This window comes from Pelophylax lessonae (assembly GCF_965119305.1).
Source record: "Pelophylax lessonae genome assembly, chromosome: 12".
NCBI classification, from domain to species: Eukaryota; Metazoa; Chordata; class Amphibia; order Anura; family Ranidae; genus Pelophylax; species Pelophylax lessonae.
This window is the reverse complement of record NC_138779.1, coordinates 186,653,880-186,675,282: the sequence shown is the minus strand read 5'-3', so window position 1 is coordinate 186,675,282 and position 21,403 is coordinate 186,653,880. Positions and strand designations below refer to the sequence as shown.

General features: G+C 41.9%; 1 protein-coding gene across 1 annotated transcript in view; it reads left to right on the top strand.

The window, feature by feature from the left end:
- CBLC (Cbl proto-oncogene C) overlaps nt 1–16,148 on the top strand; it is a 56,526-nt gene extending 40,378 nt beyond the window's left edge. The window contains exons 6-10 of the mRNA XM_082274602.1: nt 443–530; nt 9,449–9,580; nt 15,148–15,234; nt 15,602–15,655; nt 15,822–16,148. Coding sequence (XP_082130728.1) covers nt 443–530; nt 9,449–9,580; nt 15,148–15,234; nt 15,602–15,655; nt 15,822–16,082 — 622 coding nt within the window. The 3' untranslated portion in view covers nt 16,083–16,148. The remainder of the gene's footprint in view (nt 1–442; nt 531–9,448; nt 9,581–15,147; nt 15,235–15,601; nt 15,656–15,821) is intronic.
- Nucleotides 16,149–21,403: the final 5,255 nt, after the last annotated feature.

Below are 21,403 nucleotides of genomic sequence, written 5' to 3'. Positions count from 1 at the left end.
AGCTGTGAGTGTGAGGGCTGGTCAGGGGTTGAGAGGGTGATGACTTATCAGTGGGCTATGAGGGTGAGTGTTGGTCAGGACTGGTCCAAATTAAGGAATGGAGAAATGTTGGTTAAAGTAAGAGAATGGGTCAGGGAGCTGTGAAGAAGGGGACTAGGCAGGCACCAAGGATCAATCAGTGACAGTGATTGAATTGATCCAGTTAAAGTGAGATTTCTGGTGGCTGACTATGAGCTTGGGCAATCTCAAATGTCACCAATGAAGTGACAAGCTATATCCTCTTTCACACTATGTTGAGAACTAAAATAATCTGGTTGCCATGTGCAACACAGACATATTTATATATGTGATACTTGATTAATATACCCTGACTATGCATTGTATTTAATATGTATTTGTGTACTTATTTTTGTATTTAACATGTTTGTGATGTATCGAGCAGATATCTCTATCCAAACGGTTTGAGTTGCAAACATAATTTATCATCTGTCCCCAAACCAAATCCAAACATGGTGATTCAAGTGACTCAGGTATGTCAAGTGTACACTGAAAATATTTTTCTGGTAAAGAGCATGATGAAGTATAACATGTTGTGACTCAAGAATTACTAAACTAAAACAAAACTTGCAGCTAGGCTTCAATTCTAAGTGGTGGGAGCTGTTCCAATAGAGATTAAGAGATTAATAATGACTTTCCACAGCAGATGAGTTTGTGGTGTGCCAAGGGTGCTGCACATCAAGAGATACAGGGGGTACATTATTCCTTATTACAACACTAAAGCTGGCCATACACTAGTTACATAGTTGGTAAGGTTGAAAAAAGACACCAATCCACCCAGTTCGACCTTTGGTGTGTGAGTGTGCGTATTTTATGTCAATAATACATTGTATATCTCTGTATGTTGTGATCGGTAAGGTGCCCATCTAATAGTCTTTTTAAACTATCAATGCTCCCTGCTGATACCACTGCTTGTGGAAGAGAGTTCCACATCCTTACCACTCTGATTGTATAGAACCCTCTATGCAGTTTGAGTTTACCGCTTCTCTTCTAATTTCAATAAATGGCTGCGTGTCTTTTTAAATTCCCTTTCACAGAAAAGTATTTTCCCTATGCTAGGGTCACCAGTACAGTATTTGTACATTGATATCATATCCCCTCTCAAGCATCTCTTCTCCGATCGGCCGATTGTTGGCTTGTTAGTATGTTGGTTCCGACAACCGACTGCGACTTTTTCGGCCGAACAAAATCTGGTGCGCATGCTATAAAATTTTTGTTGGCCGTCAACAGAACGGCCGATTGCTCTTCAGTCAGTACAGATTTCGGCAGACAAAAATGTGATGAGCAAGACTGGGCATGCTCAGAGAAGAAAAAACACACGAAAAGTAAACCAGAACATGACATCACTTCTGAAGTTGGTTTTTGTTGGCCGATAAAATTTGTGTGCAGTCTAGAGCACATTTCAACCAACACAACAACACTGGACAAAAGACGGCCGATCGGTCGGCCAACAATCGTTGCGTGTGTACGAGGCTTTAGTTCAATGCTTGTAGTCGATCCTCATAGCTGAGATCCTCCAGTCCCTTTATTAGCTTTGTTGCCCTTCTCTGTGCTCTCTCCAGTTCCAGCACATCCTGAGGACCGGTGCCCAGAACTGGACGGGATACTCAAGATGCAGCGGGATCAGAGTCTAGTAGAATTCAAACCAAAAAAAATGCTTGTTTTTGGAATGTTTGTTGAAATTTGTTATGATTAGTTGGAGCAAATTGATAATTTCTTTTGACCCTAGTGATGAGAAAATTGAAAGGATCAGGATGGAATTTTTTTTTTCAAAGAAAATTCTAACCGAGAATGTGGTCTTCATTGGGAAAAAATCATACATGTTGTAATATGAATGTTCTGAGCACAAAATAAACCTGTTTAATATGGCTGGGATTTAATTCAAGTGGCAGATCTGGATGGCATTTTAGGGATTTCAAACAAAATTAGTTGGAAAAAGAAGGCAAGATCAAGTGTTCTAATAACTGAATTATTTAAATTTCCTTATGAACGTTCGATTGAAGTTCTACTGGTGTATTAGGCACCCCGACATTTAGTAAGAGCATCATAGGAACATATTTCAGTGCACACAAAACAGAGGCAGGTACAGATTTTCAATTACATTTTTCTAAAGCATTTAGTTTACCTGGGGAGATTTTGTTTCTTTATAAAACTGAAGTTCTGCGTTAAGTAAGCATTTTAGAGGTATATAAAACCTAAAGCTGGCCAGACCCAGATTTAGGCATTCCAACAGGGAATGGATGAATTCTGATCAGTATGGTTGTATTCCCTTTTACAGTTGAAGGAACATGTTGGATTTTTCGTTAATCAGTGTAATCTGACAGGAGTGGTTCCTGACCTTAGGGAAGTGGATTCCTCTATTCACCTTGTTTGTGTAGATAGATGTAGGAATCTGATTTTCTTTTTGTTCAGCCCACCTGTAGTTCCTTGTAGTCCTGACCTAAGGAAACAAAGCTACTTCTTCAATTATACAGTATGGTGAAGAAGCATTGTCACCCTAGGGCTGGAATTTCAGTCCATTTCAGTCTTTGCAGATGACATCAAGCTTTGCAGTAGAATAACTTCCTTACAAGGTGTCTCCAATTTACAAGCCGACCTCAATGCACTGTTACATTGGGCAACTATGTGGCAAATGAGGTTTGATGTTGAGAAATGTAAAGTTATGCACTTGGGGGCTAAGAATTTGCATACTAGGTGGAGTAGAACTGGGGGAATCCATAGCAGAGAAGGATCTGGGTTTTCTGGTAGATCATAAGCTTAATAATAGCATGCAATGAGAAGCTGTGGTTTCCAAAGTAAGCAAAGTCCTTTCTTATATTAACAGAGGCATGGACTCCAGAGAGAGAGATATCATTTTGCCCCTGTACAAATCATTAGTAACACCTCATCTGGAATATGCAGTTCAGCTTTGGGCACCAGGTCTTAACCACTTTACCACCGGAGGATTTTGCTGTCTTACGTCCAGGCCACTTTTTGCGATTCGGCACTGTGCAACTTTAACTGATAATTGCGCGGACATGCAACACCGTACCCAAATGAAATTTACGTCCTTTTTTTGCCACAAACAGAGCTGTCTTTTGGTGGTATTTGATCACCTGTGCAATTTTTACTTTTTGCGCTATAAACAAAAAAAGAGCGAAAATTTTGAAAAAATAACAATATTTTTCACATTTTTTTATATGAAATTCTCCCCCAAAAAATGTAAAAAAATCAAAATTTTTTATCATTTTTGGCCAATTTGTTTTCTGCTTCATATTTTTGGTAAAACAAAATCGCAATAAGCGTATTTTGATTGCTTTGCGCAAAAGTTATTGCGTTTACTAACTAAGGGAAAGATTTCTGTAATTTTAGGTGTTTTTTTTTTAAAGAGGAATGGCGGCAATCTACGATTTTTTTTGCGGGACTGCGACATTGCGGCGGATAGATCGGACCCTTGACTGACATTTTTGACACTTTTGGGGGTACCAGTGACATTACTACAGTAATTAGTGCTATAAATATACACTGTTACTGTAAAAATGACACTGGCAGGGAAGGGGTTAATGTATGCCTGGTGCTTACTGACATGTGTGGGGGGAGGTGACTGAGTGAAACAGGGACAGATCGCAGGTTCAGCTATGCTGAACCCTGAAATCTGTCACTGTCTGTCACTTAGGAGATCCGCCCGCTTTGTTCACACAAGCGGGCGGATCTCCACACTTGATTCCCCGACGATCGGGGAAGAGCGGCGGTGATTACCGCCGCTCCTCCCCTGGCCCGACTCCCGCTGTGACTGAAAACAGCGGGAGCAAGCCTCCGGCGGCGCGCGCGCCGCCCACGTGGGGAGGGGTCCAGCGACGTAGGTCTACGTCGCTGGACGATATCGAGCCACTTTGCCGCAGTAGCAGCAATGTGAGCGGGGGTAAAGCGGTTAAAAAGGATATGGGGGAACTGAAGAAAGTGCAGAGAAGGGCAACCAAACTGATAAGAGGCATGGAGGAGCTCAGCTATGAGGAAAGATTAGAGGAACTGAATGTATTCTCTCTTGAGAAGAGGAGATTAAGGGGGGATATGAGCAACATGTATAAATACATAAGGGGTCCATATAGTGAACTTGGTGTGGAGTTATTCACTTTAAGGTTTACACAGAGGACAAGGGGGCACTCTTTACGTCTAGAGGAAAGCAGTATTCATCTCCAAATATGGAAAGGTTTCTTCACTGTAAGAGCTGTGAAAATGTGGAATAGACTCCCTCCAGAGGTGGTTCTGGCTAGCTCACTAGATTGCTTTAAAAAAGGCCTGGATTCTTTCCTGGGTGTATATAATATAAATGGGTACTAACATTTATAGGTAAAGTTGATCTAGGGAATATCTGATTGCCTCAGGAAGGAATGGTTTTCCCCTGCTGTAGCAAATTGGATCATGCTTTGCTGGGGTTTTTTCGCCTTCATCTGGATCAACTTCGGGTATAGGATTGTGTATATGGGATTGTATGGTTCTGTTTTCTCTACTGTTTTCTGTTTTTTATTGGTTGAGCCAGATGGACTTGTGTCCTTTTTCAACCTGACTATGTAACTATGAATTGTGTTTATGATAAGATAGCAATTTGATACAATAATTCAACTAAAAAAAAGTAATCTAATACAGTCACAATAACTATCAAATAGTAAGCTGCAATAAATTAAATCTTTGATCTTTGGTTTAGAAGCAATTACTTTTAATTTACTCAATAGCTAGCTATTGTTTTCAGCCTGGTTTTTATCTGTTGCACCTGGTTGCCCACTACTTTAAAGTAAAATTATGGGCAACATTTTTATTTTCATTTTGGATTTAGCAAGGGGGAGTTATAACCCCTGTTAGATTTTTTTCTACCATCTGTGTCCCATTGCGGAGATTTTCCTTAACCCCCTGTCCCATAGCCAAACAGGAAGTGAGAGGAAATCCCTGAAAATTAAGGAAATTTCTTGGGGACCACCAGAACTAGTGTCCCCATAAGATTTCCCCTTTATTACTTTTCTGGGGACAACCCAAAATCTGAGATTTTTTCTTTTACTTTCACTCTCAGTAATAATGGTAAACAGGACAAATAGAGTGGGAGAATTTCTTTAACGGGGGCACAGACATCAATAACGATTGACAGGAGTTATAATCCCTCTCCACTCTATCCAAAACTAAAACAAAAAAGGCGTCTTTAGTTATACTTTAAGCCAGGGATTCCCAAACTACGGCCCTGCAGCTGTGGCCAAACTACACATCCCATAAGGCATTGTAAAACTCTGACATTCTCTGGGAATTGTAGTTCCTGAACAACTGCAAGGCCGTAGTTTGGGAATCCCTGCTTTAAGCAAAACAGAAGGGGATGGCTGTGATTTTACCACCTTTGCAATATTTCCTAAATAGCGTTATACTGATTTTACTCTTTGTTTGTGGTTGCTGTTTAAAAATGATCTCGAGGCTTAACTTTTATTTCTCCCAAGCATCCCTCTTCCCCTTTTAAACTGCCCCAGTGTGATTTTTCACTTAGCTTGTACCACACAGCCTTCAGAAGCCAATGAAGCATCTTCTTAGGGCTCTTTCCCACAGGCGTTGGAAATAGGTGCTTGGGTCGTGTTTCTAGCGATTCTTGAATGCCTATCAATGCCACTCAAAACTGTTACAATATGGGGTGGATGGAGGTGTTCACACTACAGCGTCAGCATTGCTTCACATTACGGCAAGGCAAAAATGATGCTGCCTGCAGAGTTTGGCAGGTGTTGATGCTTTGCAACTGCTGCTTTAAAATTTAACGCAAGAGTGAAAGAGCCCCTAGTCACCGTTATACCATTATCCAAATCCATAAAATTGTTAAATCCATAAAATTGTTGCCAGGACAAGGGACCTACAGGACACCCTATGTCACAGCTTATTGACGTAGTGGCATCCTGCAGAAATTATGACATCAGCACTGCCTATTTAGTACTAATAGGGGCCATTGACGTGATTGCCCACCCAACCAGTGGTGTATTTAGGTTTTGTGCTGCCCTAGGCCGGACTAAACTTGGGCACCCCCTAATTTACCTACAACCCACCCCTTCCTGTTTCAGACCCGCCCTATCATCTGTAAACATCACCCCTTCCTATTTAGGCTCCACCTCTTCCTCTCTGTACATTAAAAGTGGGTACAAAGTGCCTACTTGTATATTTCGTTGTTTTGTATGGGTACGTTGGCTCGTGGGAGCGCTCCTGGGGGGCCCCCACTAGGCAGCAAGGATGCCAATCCACGGGACCAGCGGCCGCAATTGCCGCCGGGCACCTGCGATCGTTCCCTGCTGAGAGAGAACGACGGCCTGCTGTTGTAAATACAGCTGACCGTTGTTCTCCCTGAAATGATCACAGAGCGCCTGTGATGCTTCTATATAGGAACACAGGTCTCTATGGTCATTTCACAAGCCCCTCCCCCATACAGTTAGAAAACACCACCTAGGCTCACACTTAACCCTTTGATCACCCCCGGGTTAACCCCCTTCCCTCCCAGTGTCATTATTACAGTAACAGGGCATATTTTTAGCACTGATTACTGTAGTAATGTCACTGGTCTCCCCAAAAGTGTCAAAAATGTCAGTTCGGGGTCCGATCTGTGCGCCACAATGTCGCAGTCCCACTAAAAATTGCAGATTGATGCTATTACTAGTAAAAAAACAATAAAATAATAAAAATGACATAAATCTTTCCCCTAGTTTGTAGACACGATAACTTTTGCACAAACCAATCAATATACACTTATTGGGATTTTTTTGACCAAAAATATATAGCAGAATACAAATTGGCCTAAAAGGATGACAAAATTAGATTTTTACATTTTTATGGGGGAATGTTATATCGCAGAATGTGAAAAACAATATTTTTTTTTCCGAATTGTCGCTCTTTTTTGGTTTATAACGCAATAAATAAAAATCACACAGGTGATCAAATACCACCAAAAGAAAGCTCTATTTGTGGGAAAGAAAGGACATTCATTTTTTTAGGGTACAGTTTTGCACGACCGCGCAATTGTCCTTTAAAGTAACGCAGTCCTGAATCGCAAAAATGGCCTGGTCATTAAGGGGAAAAATCTGCCAGGGCTGCGGGCATAGTGCAGGGGCTGCAGACATGGTACAGGAGATGCAGGGGTTGCTGGAATTTGCAGGGGCTGCGGACCTGGTACATGAGATGCAGGGGTTGTTGGCATGGTGCAGGGGCTGCAGACATGGTACAGGAGATGCAGGGGTTGCTGGCATGGTTCAGGGGCTGCGGACATGGTACAGGAGATGCAGTAGTTGCAGGCATAGTGCAGGGGCTGCAGACATGGAGATGTGGTGCTGCGGGCATGGTACAGGCATGGTACAGGAGATGCAGGGCTGTGGGCACTGGGCAGCATGTTACAGGAGATGCAGGGCTGTGGGCACTGGCAGCATGGTACAGGAGATGCAGGGCTGTGGTCACTGGTCACTGGCAGCATGGTACAGGAGATGCAGGGCTGTGGTCACTGGTCACTGGCAGCATGGTACAGGAGATGCCGGGCTGTGGGCACTGGCAGCATGGTACAGGAGATGCAGGGCTGTGGGCACTGGCAGCATGGTACATGAGATGCAGGGCTGTGGGCACTGGCATCATGATACAGGAGATGCAGCAAGGCTGTGGGCACTGGCAGCATGGCACAGGAGATGCAGCAGGGCTGTAGGCACTGGGCACTGGCAGCATGGTACAAGAGATGCAGCAGGGCTGTGGGCACTTTGACTGAGCAGCATAATATAAAAGATGCAGGGCTGTGGGCAGCATAGGCAGCATAGTACAGCCGATGCAGGTGCTGCGGGCATGGTACAGGAGAATATCCTGTACCATGCCCGCAGCACCGGCATCTGCTGCGGAGGAGTCCGAGTCACTTACCTTGAGGCGCCTTCCATTTAAAAATGGCGCCGCCCGGCGCCATTGCGTCACCGCGCAGGCGCCGCCTGCCCGGGAATAGCCGAACATCATGTTCGGGTTTTCCCCAGCGGCGGCGGCGGCACATGCGCAGTGCGCATGTCGGGCCGCCGCGGCTTTTTTTTTTCTTTCAGGTTCAGCGGCGGAATCGGGGGGGTTTTCATGCAGGGGGTCGGCTTTTTTGCCGCCCCCCCACAAAGTGCCGCCCTAGGCCTAGGCCTTGTCGGCCTAGGCCTAAATACAGCAGTGCACCCAACACATAGAGAGAACGGCTTGGGTGACCAGGATCCTTCACAGGAAATGAAGCCCCTTTTACACATTGCAGGCAGAATTTGCAGAAGGATTGTTGAATAATAGAGCATGTTACATACATACATACATGTATGTATCATTCATAATGCCGATCTCCTTGCATATCTGAAATCATTCATAAAAGTGGAACTTTAGTCAGAAAATAAAGCCCTGCTAGATCACTTCAGGTTGGCCCCTTATTCAGGTATAACGATGTAAAACATTCAAAATAAGTGCCTATACTGTTTAAAATCCAGTATTACACTGTCTCATTCTGCTCTGCACATGCTCAGTTGCTCTCTGTTTTTGGGCACTGTGTCAAAAAATGTAGAGGCTTAACTGCTGACAGACTAAAGATTTACCGCTGCTCAGGAGCTCTAGGCTTCAGCAAAATGGGTGCCTCCAACAAGAAGAAACAGGAACAATCCTGGAGGCAATTCACAGCACACACTTATTTTGGTAGTATGTTTACTAGTGTGGAATGCAAATTTTTGGTGCAAATGCGATGCGATTTCAGCCATTCAGTTTGTATGGCTGAAATCGCATCGCACAGACATTGCATGTGATCTGGACAGCAATGCGGTGTGAATCACATGCGATGTCTGGCATCGCACTAGTGTGAACTGGCCCTAAAAGGAATGCATCATGGTATATGGTCAATTTTGTTTTCTTTTTTTTCTTTTAATATTTATCTAACATCTAAATAAACATATTATACAGGGCACACTCATGACTCTGGTGTTAAAAAGTACCATAGGTTTTGTAACACGGGAAAAGCTGTTTGTTTCATACTTTCTCTCTCCAACTTAAACCCTGCATGAGGATCTAAACAGCATGCGAGAGAGGGGGGAGTAACTCCTCTGAATCATTTAGCTGTTTGTTTAACATGAGTTTCCATCACGAAACTCCTCAAAACTGGATTTTTTATGCAAAGCAGTTACAATTAGCTTGGTAAAAGTGTAAAATAGTCAGGAAATCTGACTCCTTGGCAGACATATCAATTTGAAATTTATGTATTTGCAATATTACATATCCACTTGGCTAAAAAAATGAATATTGTTTTTTTTTTTTTTAATTGCATTATATTCATGAATACTACACATTCTCTTTAACCTTATACTGAGTACCTTTCTACACATTCAATTCAGAAATGTATAAACTTTCTGTGCTGTCCATGCAGGAACAGTGGGAATTGTATTCAGACATGGATTCCACCTTCGAACAGTGCAAAATCTGTGCAGACAATGAAAAGAATATGCGGATAGAGCCATGTGGCCACTTACTGTGTGACAAGTGTCTAACGTCTTGGCAGGTAATGTAGCCACAGTCTCATGCTCATGTGGGTTTAGCTTTTACTGGTCTGAAGTATACCGAGAGATCAAGGACTTCCGTGAGTCTGTCCCAACCTGTCAACCACCCCAACACCTCAAATTTGGAGTCTGCTGGTACTGATTATGACAATTTAGGTACCATTTGATTATTTAGCCAATGATCTGGGGGGCCCCTTAGGTGATCTTGGAGACACCAAAATATTTTAGTAGTTCTTGACTTGCCACTCGATAGCTGGAGGCCATCCCTTTAAGATATACTTCATCTAAGGTTCTTTCACTAGAGTTGCAAATGTTTATGAGAACAGGTCTCCTGCCTAAAATTCTTACTTATCAAGGGAACCCAATTATGTCCAAGGCTATGAAAGTACTATACAAATTATATAAAGTTAAGCAGTGGCAGACTTTGGTATATCATCTCCAAACTGAAGGGTTAGTTGAAAGGTTCAACCCCAATGAGGATGCTCAATAATGTGATTGAAAGATGGTCATAATTGGCATTGTTTTCTGCCTCATCTGTCATACGGAGGTTCCCCAGAGATCCATGGGGTTTTCAGTCCTTGATTATGGTTTCTGGGTGACACCCTCATGTGCTACTGAATGTGATTAAAGAAACATAGAAACATAAGATTATGCCCTATCAGAGCATAGTGAAAAATTTCGCACAAATGATGCCTATACTCAGGGAGCATTTGTGGGTTATGCAAGCGACTCAAAGCTGATTGTACAACCAATCCTCCAGGGTCAGACAGTTTTAACCTGTTGATCAAAGTTCTTGTATCGATGCAAACTGTTGGGAGCAATTTTACACCAAAATGGCAGGGACACCATGAGCCTGTGAGTCTGCTGCTGTGGCCCCTCTGCTTCAAGGTTTGATGTGTTGTGCATTCAAAGATAGTATTCTGCATACCTTGTACTGTTGCCTTTTTAGCATCTTGAACCAGTCTGCCTATTCTCTGACATCAGCAAAGCATTTTCATCCACACAACTGCCACTCACCTAGAGATTAGACATATGCAGAATGGAAAAAATTGTTTTGTTTCGGATAGATTTGTTATGTTACTAATTTCAATTAGTTGATTCAGAATTCCTTTTGTTTCATTTTGTTTATTAATTTTCTAACGAATTCCAAATTTTCAAAACTATTTGAATTCGGATGAGTCGAACAATGATCGACCAATTAGAATTTTGTTTGAAGAATAGCTGGCTGTTAAGGAGCGGCCCAGGAAGCCGGCTGCTGCATCCCTAAGAACCGATCGCTTATCAGCTGTCAGTGACTTTTCCACTGACAGCTGAATGTACACAAAAGAATGCCAGCAATAAAAAATTCCGAAAAAAAAACAGCGTGGGTCTGTTATGGATTTTTAAGGGGAACCCCACCGCAAAATTAAAAAATTGCACAAGTTGTTTGGGTCCCCCCCAAAATCCATGCCAGACCCTTATCCGAGCATGCAGCCCAGCAGACCAGGAAAGGGGGGGGGGGCGAGCGAGCGTCCCCCCTCCTGAACCATACCAGGCCATATGCCCTTAAACATAGGGGGAGCTTTGGGGCAGGGGCAATCTGCCCCCCAACCCCAAAGCACCAGTGGTTGTGGGGGTCTGTGGGCGGGGGGCTTATTGAGATCTGGAAGCCCCTTTAAAAAGGGGGCCCCCCCCGATGTGAATGAGTTTGAGGTACCTACTCACCAAAAAAAGTGTAAAGAGTGAGTAAAGACATAACACAAGTTTTGGACAAGTATTTATTAAAAAATTTAAAACAATGTCCCTGGTGTAAATCCATTGTCAATCATGATGCCAGCTACAACGGCGGACTCGAAAAAAGAAAAAACCTCAGATCTTGGCGGAGGCTGCTTGCTACCCCATCTGCCATTTCTTAAATAACTAAGGGGCGGAGTCATCCAATGACATCATTTAGTGACCTGCCTCCTTTTGATGTCATTGACCCAGCATGCCTTGGTCGATGATGTCACAAGAACGTGTAGCCATCTGTTGATGGCGCCGGGTGGCCCTGCCCATTAGCTATTTAAAAAATGTCAGGTGAAGGAGCGGCCAGATGGCAGAAGCCTTAGAGCTTTTTTTCTTTCTGTTTTTGCGTCCAGGGGTGGCGATGGGCATCGTGATTGATGGTAGATCTACACCGGGGGGACTTTTTAAATTTTTTTAATAAAGCAATTGTCAAAAACATGTGTTGTGTCTTTACTTAAATTTTTACAGTTTTTTAGTAAATGAGTTACACCCATACTCATTCACCTTTGGGGGCCGGGATCTGAGGGGGTTTCCGGATTCTGATAAGCCCCCCCCCCCCGCGGACCCCCACAACCACTGCCCGAAGTTTTGGGGAAGATGCCCTTATCCCCATCAACTTGGGGACAAGGTGCTTTGGAGCAGGGCATGTTGAGGGCATGTGGCCTTGTATGGTTTAGGATGGGGGGGCGCTAGCTCGTCCCCTCCAGTTTCCTGGCCTGCCAGGCTGCATGTTCGCATAAAGGTTTGGTATGAATTTTGGGGGAAACCTTGCAATGTTTGTTTTTCATTTTGGCGTAGGGTTCTCCCTAAAACCCATACCAAACCCGAAGGCCAACTTCACACACAATTTGAGTTGGTCGATCATTTTTCAAATTCGTTATATTTGTTAGAAAAGGAATATACAAAACAAAATTTGTTACTATTTCATTTGGAGATTTGGATATGTCCGAACCTCCAAATAACCCAAAATTTGTCCGAATTTATATTCAGGCTGAAACGAATTGCACGTGTCTACTAGAGATGGTTGTGTATGACAATCCCAGTAGATCAACAGTTTTAAAATACTCAGACAGCCCGTCTGGTACCAACAACCATGCCACGTTCAAAGTCACTTAATGCATTGAGTTTCTGCCATGTGATTGGATAATTAGCAATTTGTGTTATCAAACAATTGAACAGTTGTACCTAATAATGTGGCCAGTGTGTATAAGGTCTACCAGCCCATGAAGAGAAAGTCCTACCAAATCTATTATGTTAATCTGATCAAACCCTGGAAGCTAAGTGACAGTGGGCAGGGCAGTTCAGAAGCATCTCAACACACAGAAAAACAACTGAAAATAGCAAAGACTCTCTCCCACTCACAAAGAGTGCTTGGAATTTTTGCCGAAAAATCTGGAATTTTTTCAAGTTTGCCAATCAATGTAACTGAGCATGATATTCTTGCAGACTCTACCATGCATGTCAACATCAAGCCTTAACGGATTCCGGAAATTGTAGCAGCAGAGATTAAAAATATGTTAGATCTTGGAATCATTGAGGAGACTTCCAGTGGATGGTTAAGTCCTATAGTGCCAGTTCCCAAGCTAAATGGAACCTTACGATTCTGTAAAGATTTTAAAGAAATTGAATTAAGTCTCCAAGTTGGATATAGAGTACAGTCAGGTCCATAAATATTGGGGCATCGACACAATTCTAATCTTTTTGACTCTATACACCACCACAATGGATTTGAAATGAAACAAACAAGATGTGCTTTAACTGCAGACTTTCAGCTTTAATTTGAGGGTATTTAAATCCAAATCAGGTGAACAGTGTAGGAATTACAACAGTTTATATATGTGCCTCCCACTTTATAAGGGACCAAAAGTAATGGGACAGATTAACAATCATAAATCAAACTTTCACTTTTTAATACTTGGTGGAAAATCCTTTGCAGTCAATTACAGCCTGAAGTCTGGAACGCATAGACATCACCAGACGCTGGGTTTCATCCTTGGTGATGCTCTGCCAGGCCTCTACTGCAACTGTCTTCAGTTCCTGCTTGTTCTTGGGGCATTTTCCCTTCAGTTTTGTCTTCAGCAAGTGAAATGCATGCTCAATCGGATTCAGGTCAGATGATTGACTTGGCCATTGCATAACATTCCACTTCTTTACCTTAAAAAAAACTCTTTGGTTGCTTTCGCAGAATGCTTCGGGTCATTGTCCATCTGCACTGTGAAGCGCTGTCCAATGAGTTCTGAAGCATTTGGCTGAATATGAGCAGATAATATTGCCCGAAACACTTCAGAATTCATCCTGCTGCTTTTCTCAACAGTCACATCATCAATAAATACAAGAGAACCAGTTCCATTGGCAGCCATACATGCCCACGCCATTACACTACCACCACCATGCTTCACTGATGAGGTGGTATGCTTTGGATCATGAGCAGTTCCTTTCCTTCTCCATATTCTTCTCTTCCCTTCACTCTGGTACAAGTTGATCTTGGTCTCACCTGTCCATAGGATGTTGTTCCAGAACTATGAAGGCTTTTTTAGATGTTGTTTGGCAAACTCTAATCTGGCCTATCTGTTTTTGAGGCTCACCAATGGTTTACATCTTGTGGTGAACCCTCTGTATTCACTCTGGTAAAGTCTTCTCTTGATTGTTGACACACATACACCTACCTCCTGGAGAGTGTTCTTGATCTGACCAACTGTTGTGAAGGGTGTTTTCTTCACCAGGGAAAGAATTCTTCGGTCATGTTTTCCGTGGTCTTCCGGGTCTTTTGGTGTTGGTGAGCTCACCGGTGTGTTCTTTCTTTTTAAGGATGTTCCAAACAGTTGATTTGGCCACACCTAATGTTTTTGCTATCTCTCTGATGGGTTTGTTTTGTTTTTTCAGCCTAATGATGGCTTGCTTCACTGATAGTGAGGGCTCTTTGGAACTCATATTGAGAGTTGACAGCAACAGATTCCAAATGCAAATAGCACACTTGAAATTAACTCTGGACCTTTTATCTGCTCCTTGTAAATGGGATAATGAGGGAATAACACACACCTGGCCATGGAACAGCTGAGCAGCAAATTGTCCTATTACTTTTGGTCCCTTAAAAAGTGGGAGGCACATATACAAACCGTTGTAATTCCTACACCGTTCACCTGATTTCGATGTAAATACCCTCAAATTAAAGCTGAAAGTCTGCAGTTAAAGCACATCTTGTTTGTGTCATTTCAAATCCATTGTGGTGGTGTATAGAGCCAAAAAGATTAGAATTGTGTCAATGTCCCAATATGTATGGACCTGACTGTATATTCAATGCCCTGGGTGGACAAATTACTGTATTTTCTGGCGTATAAGACTACTTTTGAACCTCAAAAAAATCCCTCAAAATGGGGGGTCGTCTTATACGCCGAGTATAATATCTCCAAGGTAACCTAAGTATAAGTATTACCGGTAGATGAAAATTAGGGGGGTCGTCCAATACGCCCAGTCGTCTTACACGCCGCTAAATACGGTAATTGAAAGGTTAGGTCTGGCCTGATATATATCACAGCACCTAATTTAGCAAAGGGTCCCTGGTCACCTAGGCATAAGAAATACCCTAGGTACTAGGAGAGAAGGGACATTATTACTAGAAGGGAAGGGACACTGGGAGAGGGCAAAGGGGAGAGATTACGGGGGCCTTAAATGACATCAGTGTTGTTCAACATGCCACTGTGCAACTTTTTATCATAGGCAAGGTGTCCTGTGCCATTTAGGACCCTGGCAAAGCTTTTGGAATTTTATTTCCCAGCATAGCCTAATTGTATTTTATTTTCTGCAGAAAAATGACAGCACATGTCCATTCTGCCGTTGCAAAATCACAGGCAAAGAGAAGATCCACATTGCATCACGACCAAAGTCAGAAGAGGTGGGTAACAACAGTAGTAAAGTGAAGAGATCAACAAATAAAACCTTTTATGTGGTTTCTAATGGTAGTTGGTAAGAGAATGCAGCCTACTTCTGCTTTTGTCCTGGCAAAGATTGCAACCTTACACAAGCTAAAAGAAGTCTTATTGAGCAATCCTTCACCTAGAAATTTAAACACATATTTTCTTTCATTTTTTGTTTTTTCTTATTTTTCATCCAGTAGTTAGAGCAGGTTTTGCTGGCTTTGAACCAGTGTTGGGCTGTTTTTAGAAATTTCACCTGAAAAACCTGCTTGGGAATATTCTCTGCCGTATACTGTATGCTATGACAGATTGGATTTTCCTCATGTCACTCTATTTACCTTTCAGCATCAAACCGAGACCTCAAGCCCACAGACCCTTCCGAAGCCACCACCCCATGAAGTGAGTAGTGATCAATGTGACTCGCGTCCGTTGTTCGGCTGTCTCTCTTTGTCCTGTCTCTGCAGTGCTGTGTCCTGTTGTCTGACCACGTAGAAGACTGTCCTTCCTTATGTGTGCACTGGTGACTCCATATATGGCATTATAATGTGACATTGTCTTGTGCTAGGAGTGTGCTGCCTCTGCTGAGTTGGCCAGCACATTATCTGAATCCTTCATCGCTGAAGAAGAAGAGAAGTGGATTAGAAACCGACCTCTCCCTCCACCCCCTGCACCTGCATCTGCACCTCCATCTGGATCTCCATCTTTCCGCCATTCTGCATTTGCTTCTCCAAATCCATCAGCACCTCCTTTGCCCCCTCTTCCCCCTCTACTTCGATTGTCCCGGAGAATAAATGCACAAGATGTTATCAATGGAAGCCATAATTAACACAACTACGGATGGCCTGAATCTACACAATATGCTTCATATCAGAATACGTTTGAAAACTAGGAGTGTTCCTGTTGAGTCAATCTCCAAATAGACAATGTCAAAATGACACCAAACAGCTTTAAGTGGTGTAATGATTTTTGCGCTACCACAGTTAAATGCCACTGTATATATCTAAGGTGCTGCAGGTACTGGACTGTTACCTAAACAGTGATTATGGTCAATGTAAAAAGATTAAAAATGTACTGCGCTCTTAGATACATTGTGGACATTGTGGAGTAAACAGGAACTGGCTTCTTTATTGGAACATAACACAGAAATCAAAGATGTCACCTCATTGTAATAAGAACAACAGAACTGGAAGAGATAACCAACAAGTTCAGTACAGTGTACAGGAAATTACAACACATCATAGAAATGCATAGCATATCACTGAGCATTAGCGACACCTAGTGTCCTATTTATGAACTGCGGTTAATCTGCTAAGCTGAAAGCTGTTGTATCTCCAACAATTACAACATTAGTCCGATAGTATCTAAGAGCGCAGTACATTTTTAATCTTTTTACATTGACCAAACAGCTTTAGTTATGAATTATGAAACATTTGCATTTTTTCCCTACATCTAGAAAGGTTTTCAATGATACTAGCTGTAAGAGGGGGTTATGATAGAAGCTACAGGGCCCACATTCTGAACAAGATCCACTCATATCTAATACAATCACTTACACAAAACAAATATATATCACACTTTAGTTCTTTTGTGTATTCTTTAAAACCATCGGTCCCGCTATAAGAAGGGTTTCTCCATCATTTTTCTCTATGCATTGGTAGCCAGCACAAGTATCCGAAAGTAAAAGAAAAAAACCTTTTCTATTACATCATTATTAGTTAGAGCTAGAGACCGTGCTTGGACCAGTAGAATGGTTCTTGATAGATATTACAGTAGGTGGTTCAGCGGGCGAATGATGGTGTTGATCTCTCTTTGGAGATATGGACTGCTACCTTATGGTGCGACAGAGCTGTCCCTTCAGCTGAAGAGATATTTGAGTAGCGAGAGAGGAGGGCATTTAGGGAGGAGCATATTTAGTATATAGGGTGAGAGAAGTGCCCGGTGTCCAGAATAAGGAAACTCTTAGAGCCGGTTCACACTACCGCGACCAGAAAGTCGCCCCATGAAGGAGCGACTTTTTAGCGCGACTTTAGCGTGACTTTTGAAGAGACTTAAATGATAGGCGACTTTGTCTGTGTGGAATGCTTGGGTAATCTTTTTCTTCTTCCTGGAAAGTCTGATGACACTCGCTTGAAAATAGATAAGGATCCGACTTAGAGGCGACTCCCATTGAAGTCTATGTGCACAAGTCAAATAGAGGTCGCCTTGAAGTAGTACAGGAACCTTTTCTGAAGTTGGAGCGACTTCAGTAGTGCATATTAAGACAGCTCTCATTAATTTACATTGAATTTGTAATGACAAGCGACTTGGGGCGACTTGAGATTGCACAATTCGCCCCAAGTCAGAGTAGTGTGAACCGGGACTTAATGAAGACAATATTTGTTATATATATATATATATATATATATATATATATATATATGTTTTACTTCCAATAAATTAATATATTCTTCATTAAGGCCCCTTTCACACTGGTGGTGTCTGCCAGCGAATTTACCTACTCAACAAGGGATCTCTCAGCTTATCCTCGCTGATCAGGCGTATAACAGGTCCGTGTCTGCTTCGCTGATATAGAGCAGACATGTACACAGCCCGCTGTACTCTATGGGCTGGCGGATGGAAACAGACCACCTGTCCTTTTCCATCCGACTCTTATCTGATCCACCGGACAGATAGTGAATGAATTCCCATGCATCTGTTTTTAGCGAACACATGTCCGATCAGCTGTCAGTGAAAAAAGGACCCTAAGAGTTTCCTGAATACCGGGTGCTCCCTACTCATTGCATCATTATGACCACTCCAGGCAGAACACGTGACCTATTACATTACTCTATCTTTATGTGTAACAAAGGATGGGGACCTGAGACATAGAATAAAGATGAAGCAATCTATTGATGAAATATCTAGCACATTTAGTCTTTAGAATATTAGTCTCATGTGCTGGTTGTTCATTCAGAACTATTTTTATTTCCTTAGAAGCAGTGTCATTACATTTTTCAGAGGTGGCTCTTCCATAAGCTGATGGGTGGGATTAGGGCAGGTAAAGAGCAAAAAGAACAGGCAGAAGGTACAGCAGTGGCACATAATCTGCAGAAGGTGGAGCAGTAGCATGGTCTGCAGATGATAGAGCAGTTGCACAGTCTGCTGTTGATAGACCAGTTGTACAGTCTGCAGTCGATAGACCAGTTGCACAGTCTGCAGTTGGTAGAGCAGATGTACGATCTGCAGTTGATAGAGCAGTTGCACAGTCTGCAGTTGGTAGAGCAGATGTACGATCTGCAGTTGATAGAGCAGTTGCACAGTCTGCAGTTGAGATAGCAGATGTACAGTCTGCAGTTGATATAGTAGATGTACAGTCTGCAGTTGATATAGTAGATGTACAGTCTGCAGTTGATATAGTAGATGTACAGTCTGCAGTTGGTAGAGCAGTTGCACTGTCTGCAGTTGATAGAGCAGTAGCACAGTCTGCAGTTGGTAGAGCAGTTGCACGGTCTGCAGTTGATAGAGCAGCAGCACGGTCTGCAGTTGATAGAGCAGTTGCACAGTCTGCAGGCAGTGGAGCAGATGCACAGTCTGCAGTTGATAGAGCAGTTGCACAGTCTGCAGTTGATAGAGCAGTAGGCCAGTAGCACAGTCTGCAGTTGGTAGAGCAGTTGCACTGTCTGCAGTTGATAGAGCAGTAGCATAGTCTGCAGTTGGTAGAGCAGTTGCACGGTCTGCAGTTGATAGAGCAGCAGCACGGTCTGCAGTTGATAGAGCAGTAGCACAGTCTGCAGATGATATAGCAGTAGCAAAGTATGCAGTTGATAGAGCAGTAGCACAGTCTGCAGTTGATAGAGCAGTTGCACAGTCTGCAGTTGATAGAGCAGTTGCACAGTCTGCAGTTGATAGAGCAGTAGCACAGTCTGCAGTTGATAGAGGAGTAGCACAGTCTGCAGTTGGTAGAGCAGTTGCACAGTCTGCAGTTGGTAGAGCAATTGCACGGTCTGCAGTTGATAGAGCAGTAGCACAGTCTGCAGTTGATAGAGCAGTTGCACAGTCTGCAGTTGACAGAGCAGTTGCACAGTCTGCAGTTGACAGAGCAGTTGCACAGTCTGCAGGCAGTGGAGCAGTAGCACAGTGTCTTGCAGAACTACAGGCTCTGAAAAGTATTATTGTGATCCTTAAGCTTAGCACAGCAAGGACATGTAAATTACCCTACAAACCTTTTGGCAGGTACAGTCATTTCTACATATATATATATATATATATATATATATATATATATATATATATATATATATTTTTTTTTTTTTTTTTTTTTTTCTTGCTTAACTGGTCTTACCTTAAAATATAAACCAGAACCAAACTGTGAACTTTAATGTGATCATATGATAAAAAATAAATAAAATACTTCCGCATAACAAAAGATTGTGTATTACCCAGGAAAAAAAAATGAAAAACATTAACTTTTTTGTGTTATCTACACTCATTAAATTTGCACTACAACCTGCTAGAAGGTAGAAGGAAGTAAAAAAGGAATACAAGAATAAGGAAATACATTTTACCTTAGGGCCATCATTAACCTTTACAAACTAATGGAAAAACCTGTAGCATCGCCACAATTCTCTGCTGCAACAGGGTGCTACATTCAGGAACAATCCAACCTTATTTGCCCACCCAGTTTTGCCAGCGAGAGTATTTCTTCCGTCAAAATGGATTGCTCAACAAGTAGCATAAACTTCAAGGGGAGCTGTTGATTGGTTGCCCATTTTAACGTAGTTCCTTGTTTGTTTTTTGTATGTCAAATAATCCTATAGATATTAAATACTGTTATGTCTACTCATCGCTGTGTTTTAGAATGTGTTTGTCAAAAAAATTTGTCTGGTAACAAAATAAACGCCATGGCTCAAAATCAAGAGCTAGCAAATTGTGGTCACTTCTGCACTTATCATTACAAATATGTATCAGGAATGGCAGCAATCACGTTGAAGGAGCAGCATTCGCAGGGGTCATTGTGAGCTGTTATCAGGAATAAATCTCCCCATGATATCGCCAATGCTACTTATTTTACCTCATATGCCATAAGCCACTTAACAAGATCCTACCAACTTCCTAACATATGAAACTGATGCAAGCCACATGTGCCGCTCTACTGGCATTGCAAGTACTTGGCAAGGTTAAAATTAAGTGATCTTTTGTTATTAAGATTATACCAAATTTTAGATTTTTGGCTTGCAGGTACTAGATTTGAATCAGAATCCTACCAGGTAAACTATCTGCATGTGGCATGTACATAATCCCCATTTTTGTTCGGCTTTTATTCCATAACTCATTTTACTCATGAAGTATTGTTACTGAATTGATGTCTTGCGAAACTGGCCATGGTCTGCATGTGTTTGAATATGAGAGATAGGGTTTTGAGGAAACGAACAGATGTAGGTGGATCTGCTTTCTTTATGTTGTAATAAGTTTATATTGTATGTATAAATGTTACAAATAAACTTCCTGACAACAGGCTATTGCACTCCCAAAGGTTTCCACATGCAGGAAATGACAAAGCTGCGAATGAGCCAAATTTGATCAGTCATTAACCATTGCAAACTGCAATGTTCTACATGTACCACCAGAGGGAGGTGTAGTAAAAAGCATTCTCTCTCTTTCTCTGTGTATATATATATATATATATATATATATATATATATATATATATATATATATATATATGATAGATAGATAGACAGACAGATAGATAGATAGATAGATAGATAGATAGATAGATAGATAGATAGATAGATAGATAGATAGATAGACAGATAGACAGATAGACAGATAGATAGATAGATAGATAGATAGATAGATAGATAGATAGATAGATAGATAGATAGATAGATAGATAGATAGATAGATAGATAGATATGTCATAGCTCCCAACTGTTCCTGATTTCGAGGTACTTTCCCTAATTTGGAACAAAGTCTCTCCATCCCTCTTTCCTCCTCATTTGTCCCTAATTTTGGTCTGATCTATATAGTTACAAACAAAAAACAGTGCTGCGCCAGATAAAAATGCAAATTCAAATCAATACATATAATGAATATAAGTGCTCTAAGTGTCCAATCATAAAAGTGTGATCAGTTGGATAAGTGACTCGTGAAATAAAAATCTTCACA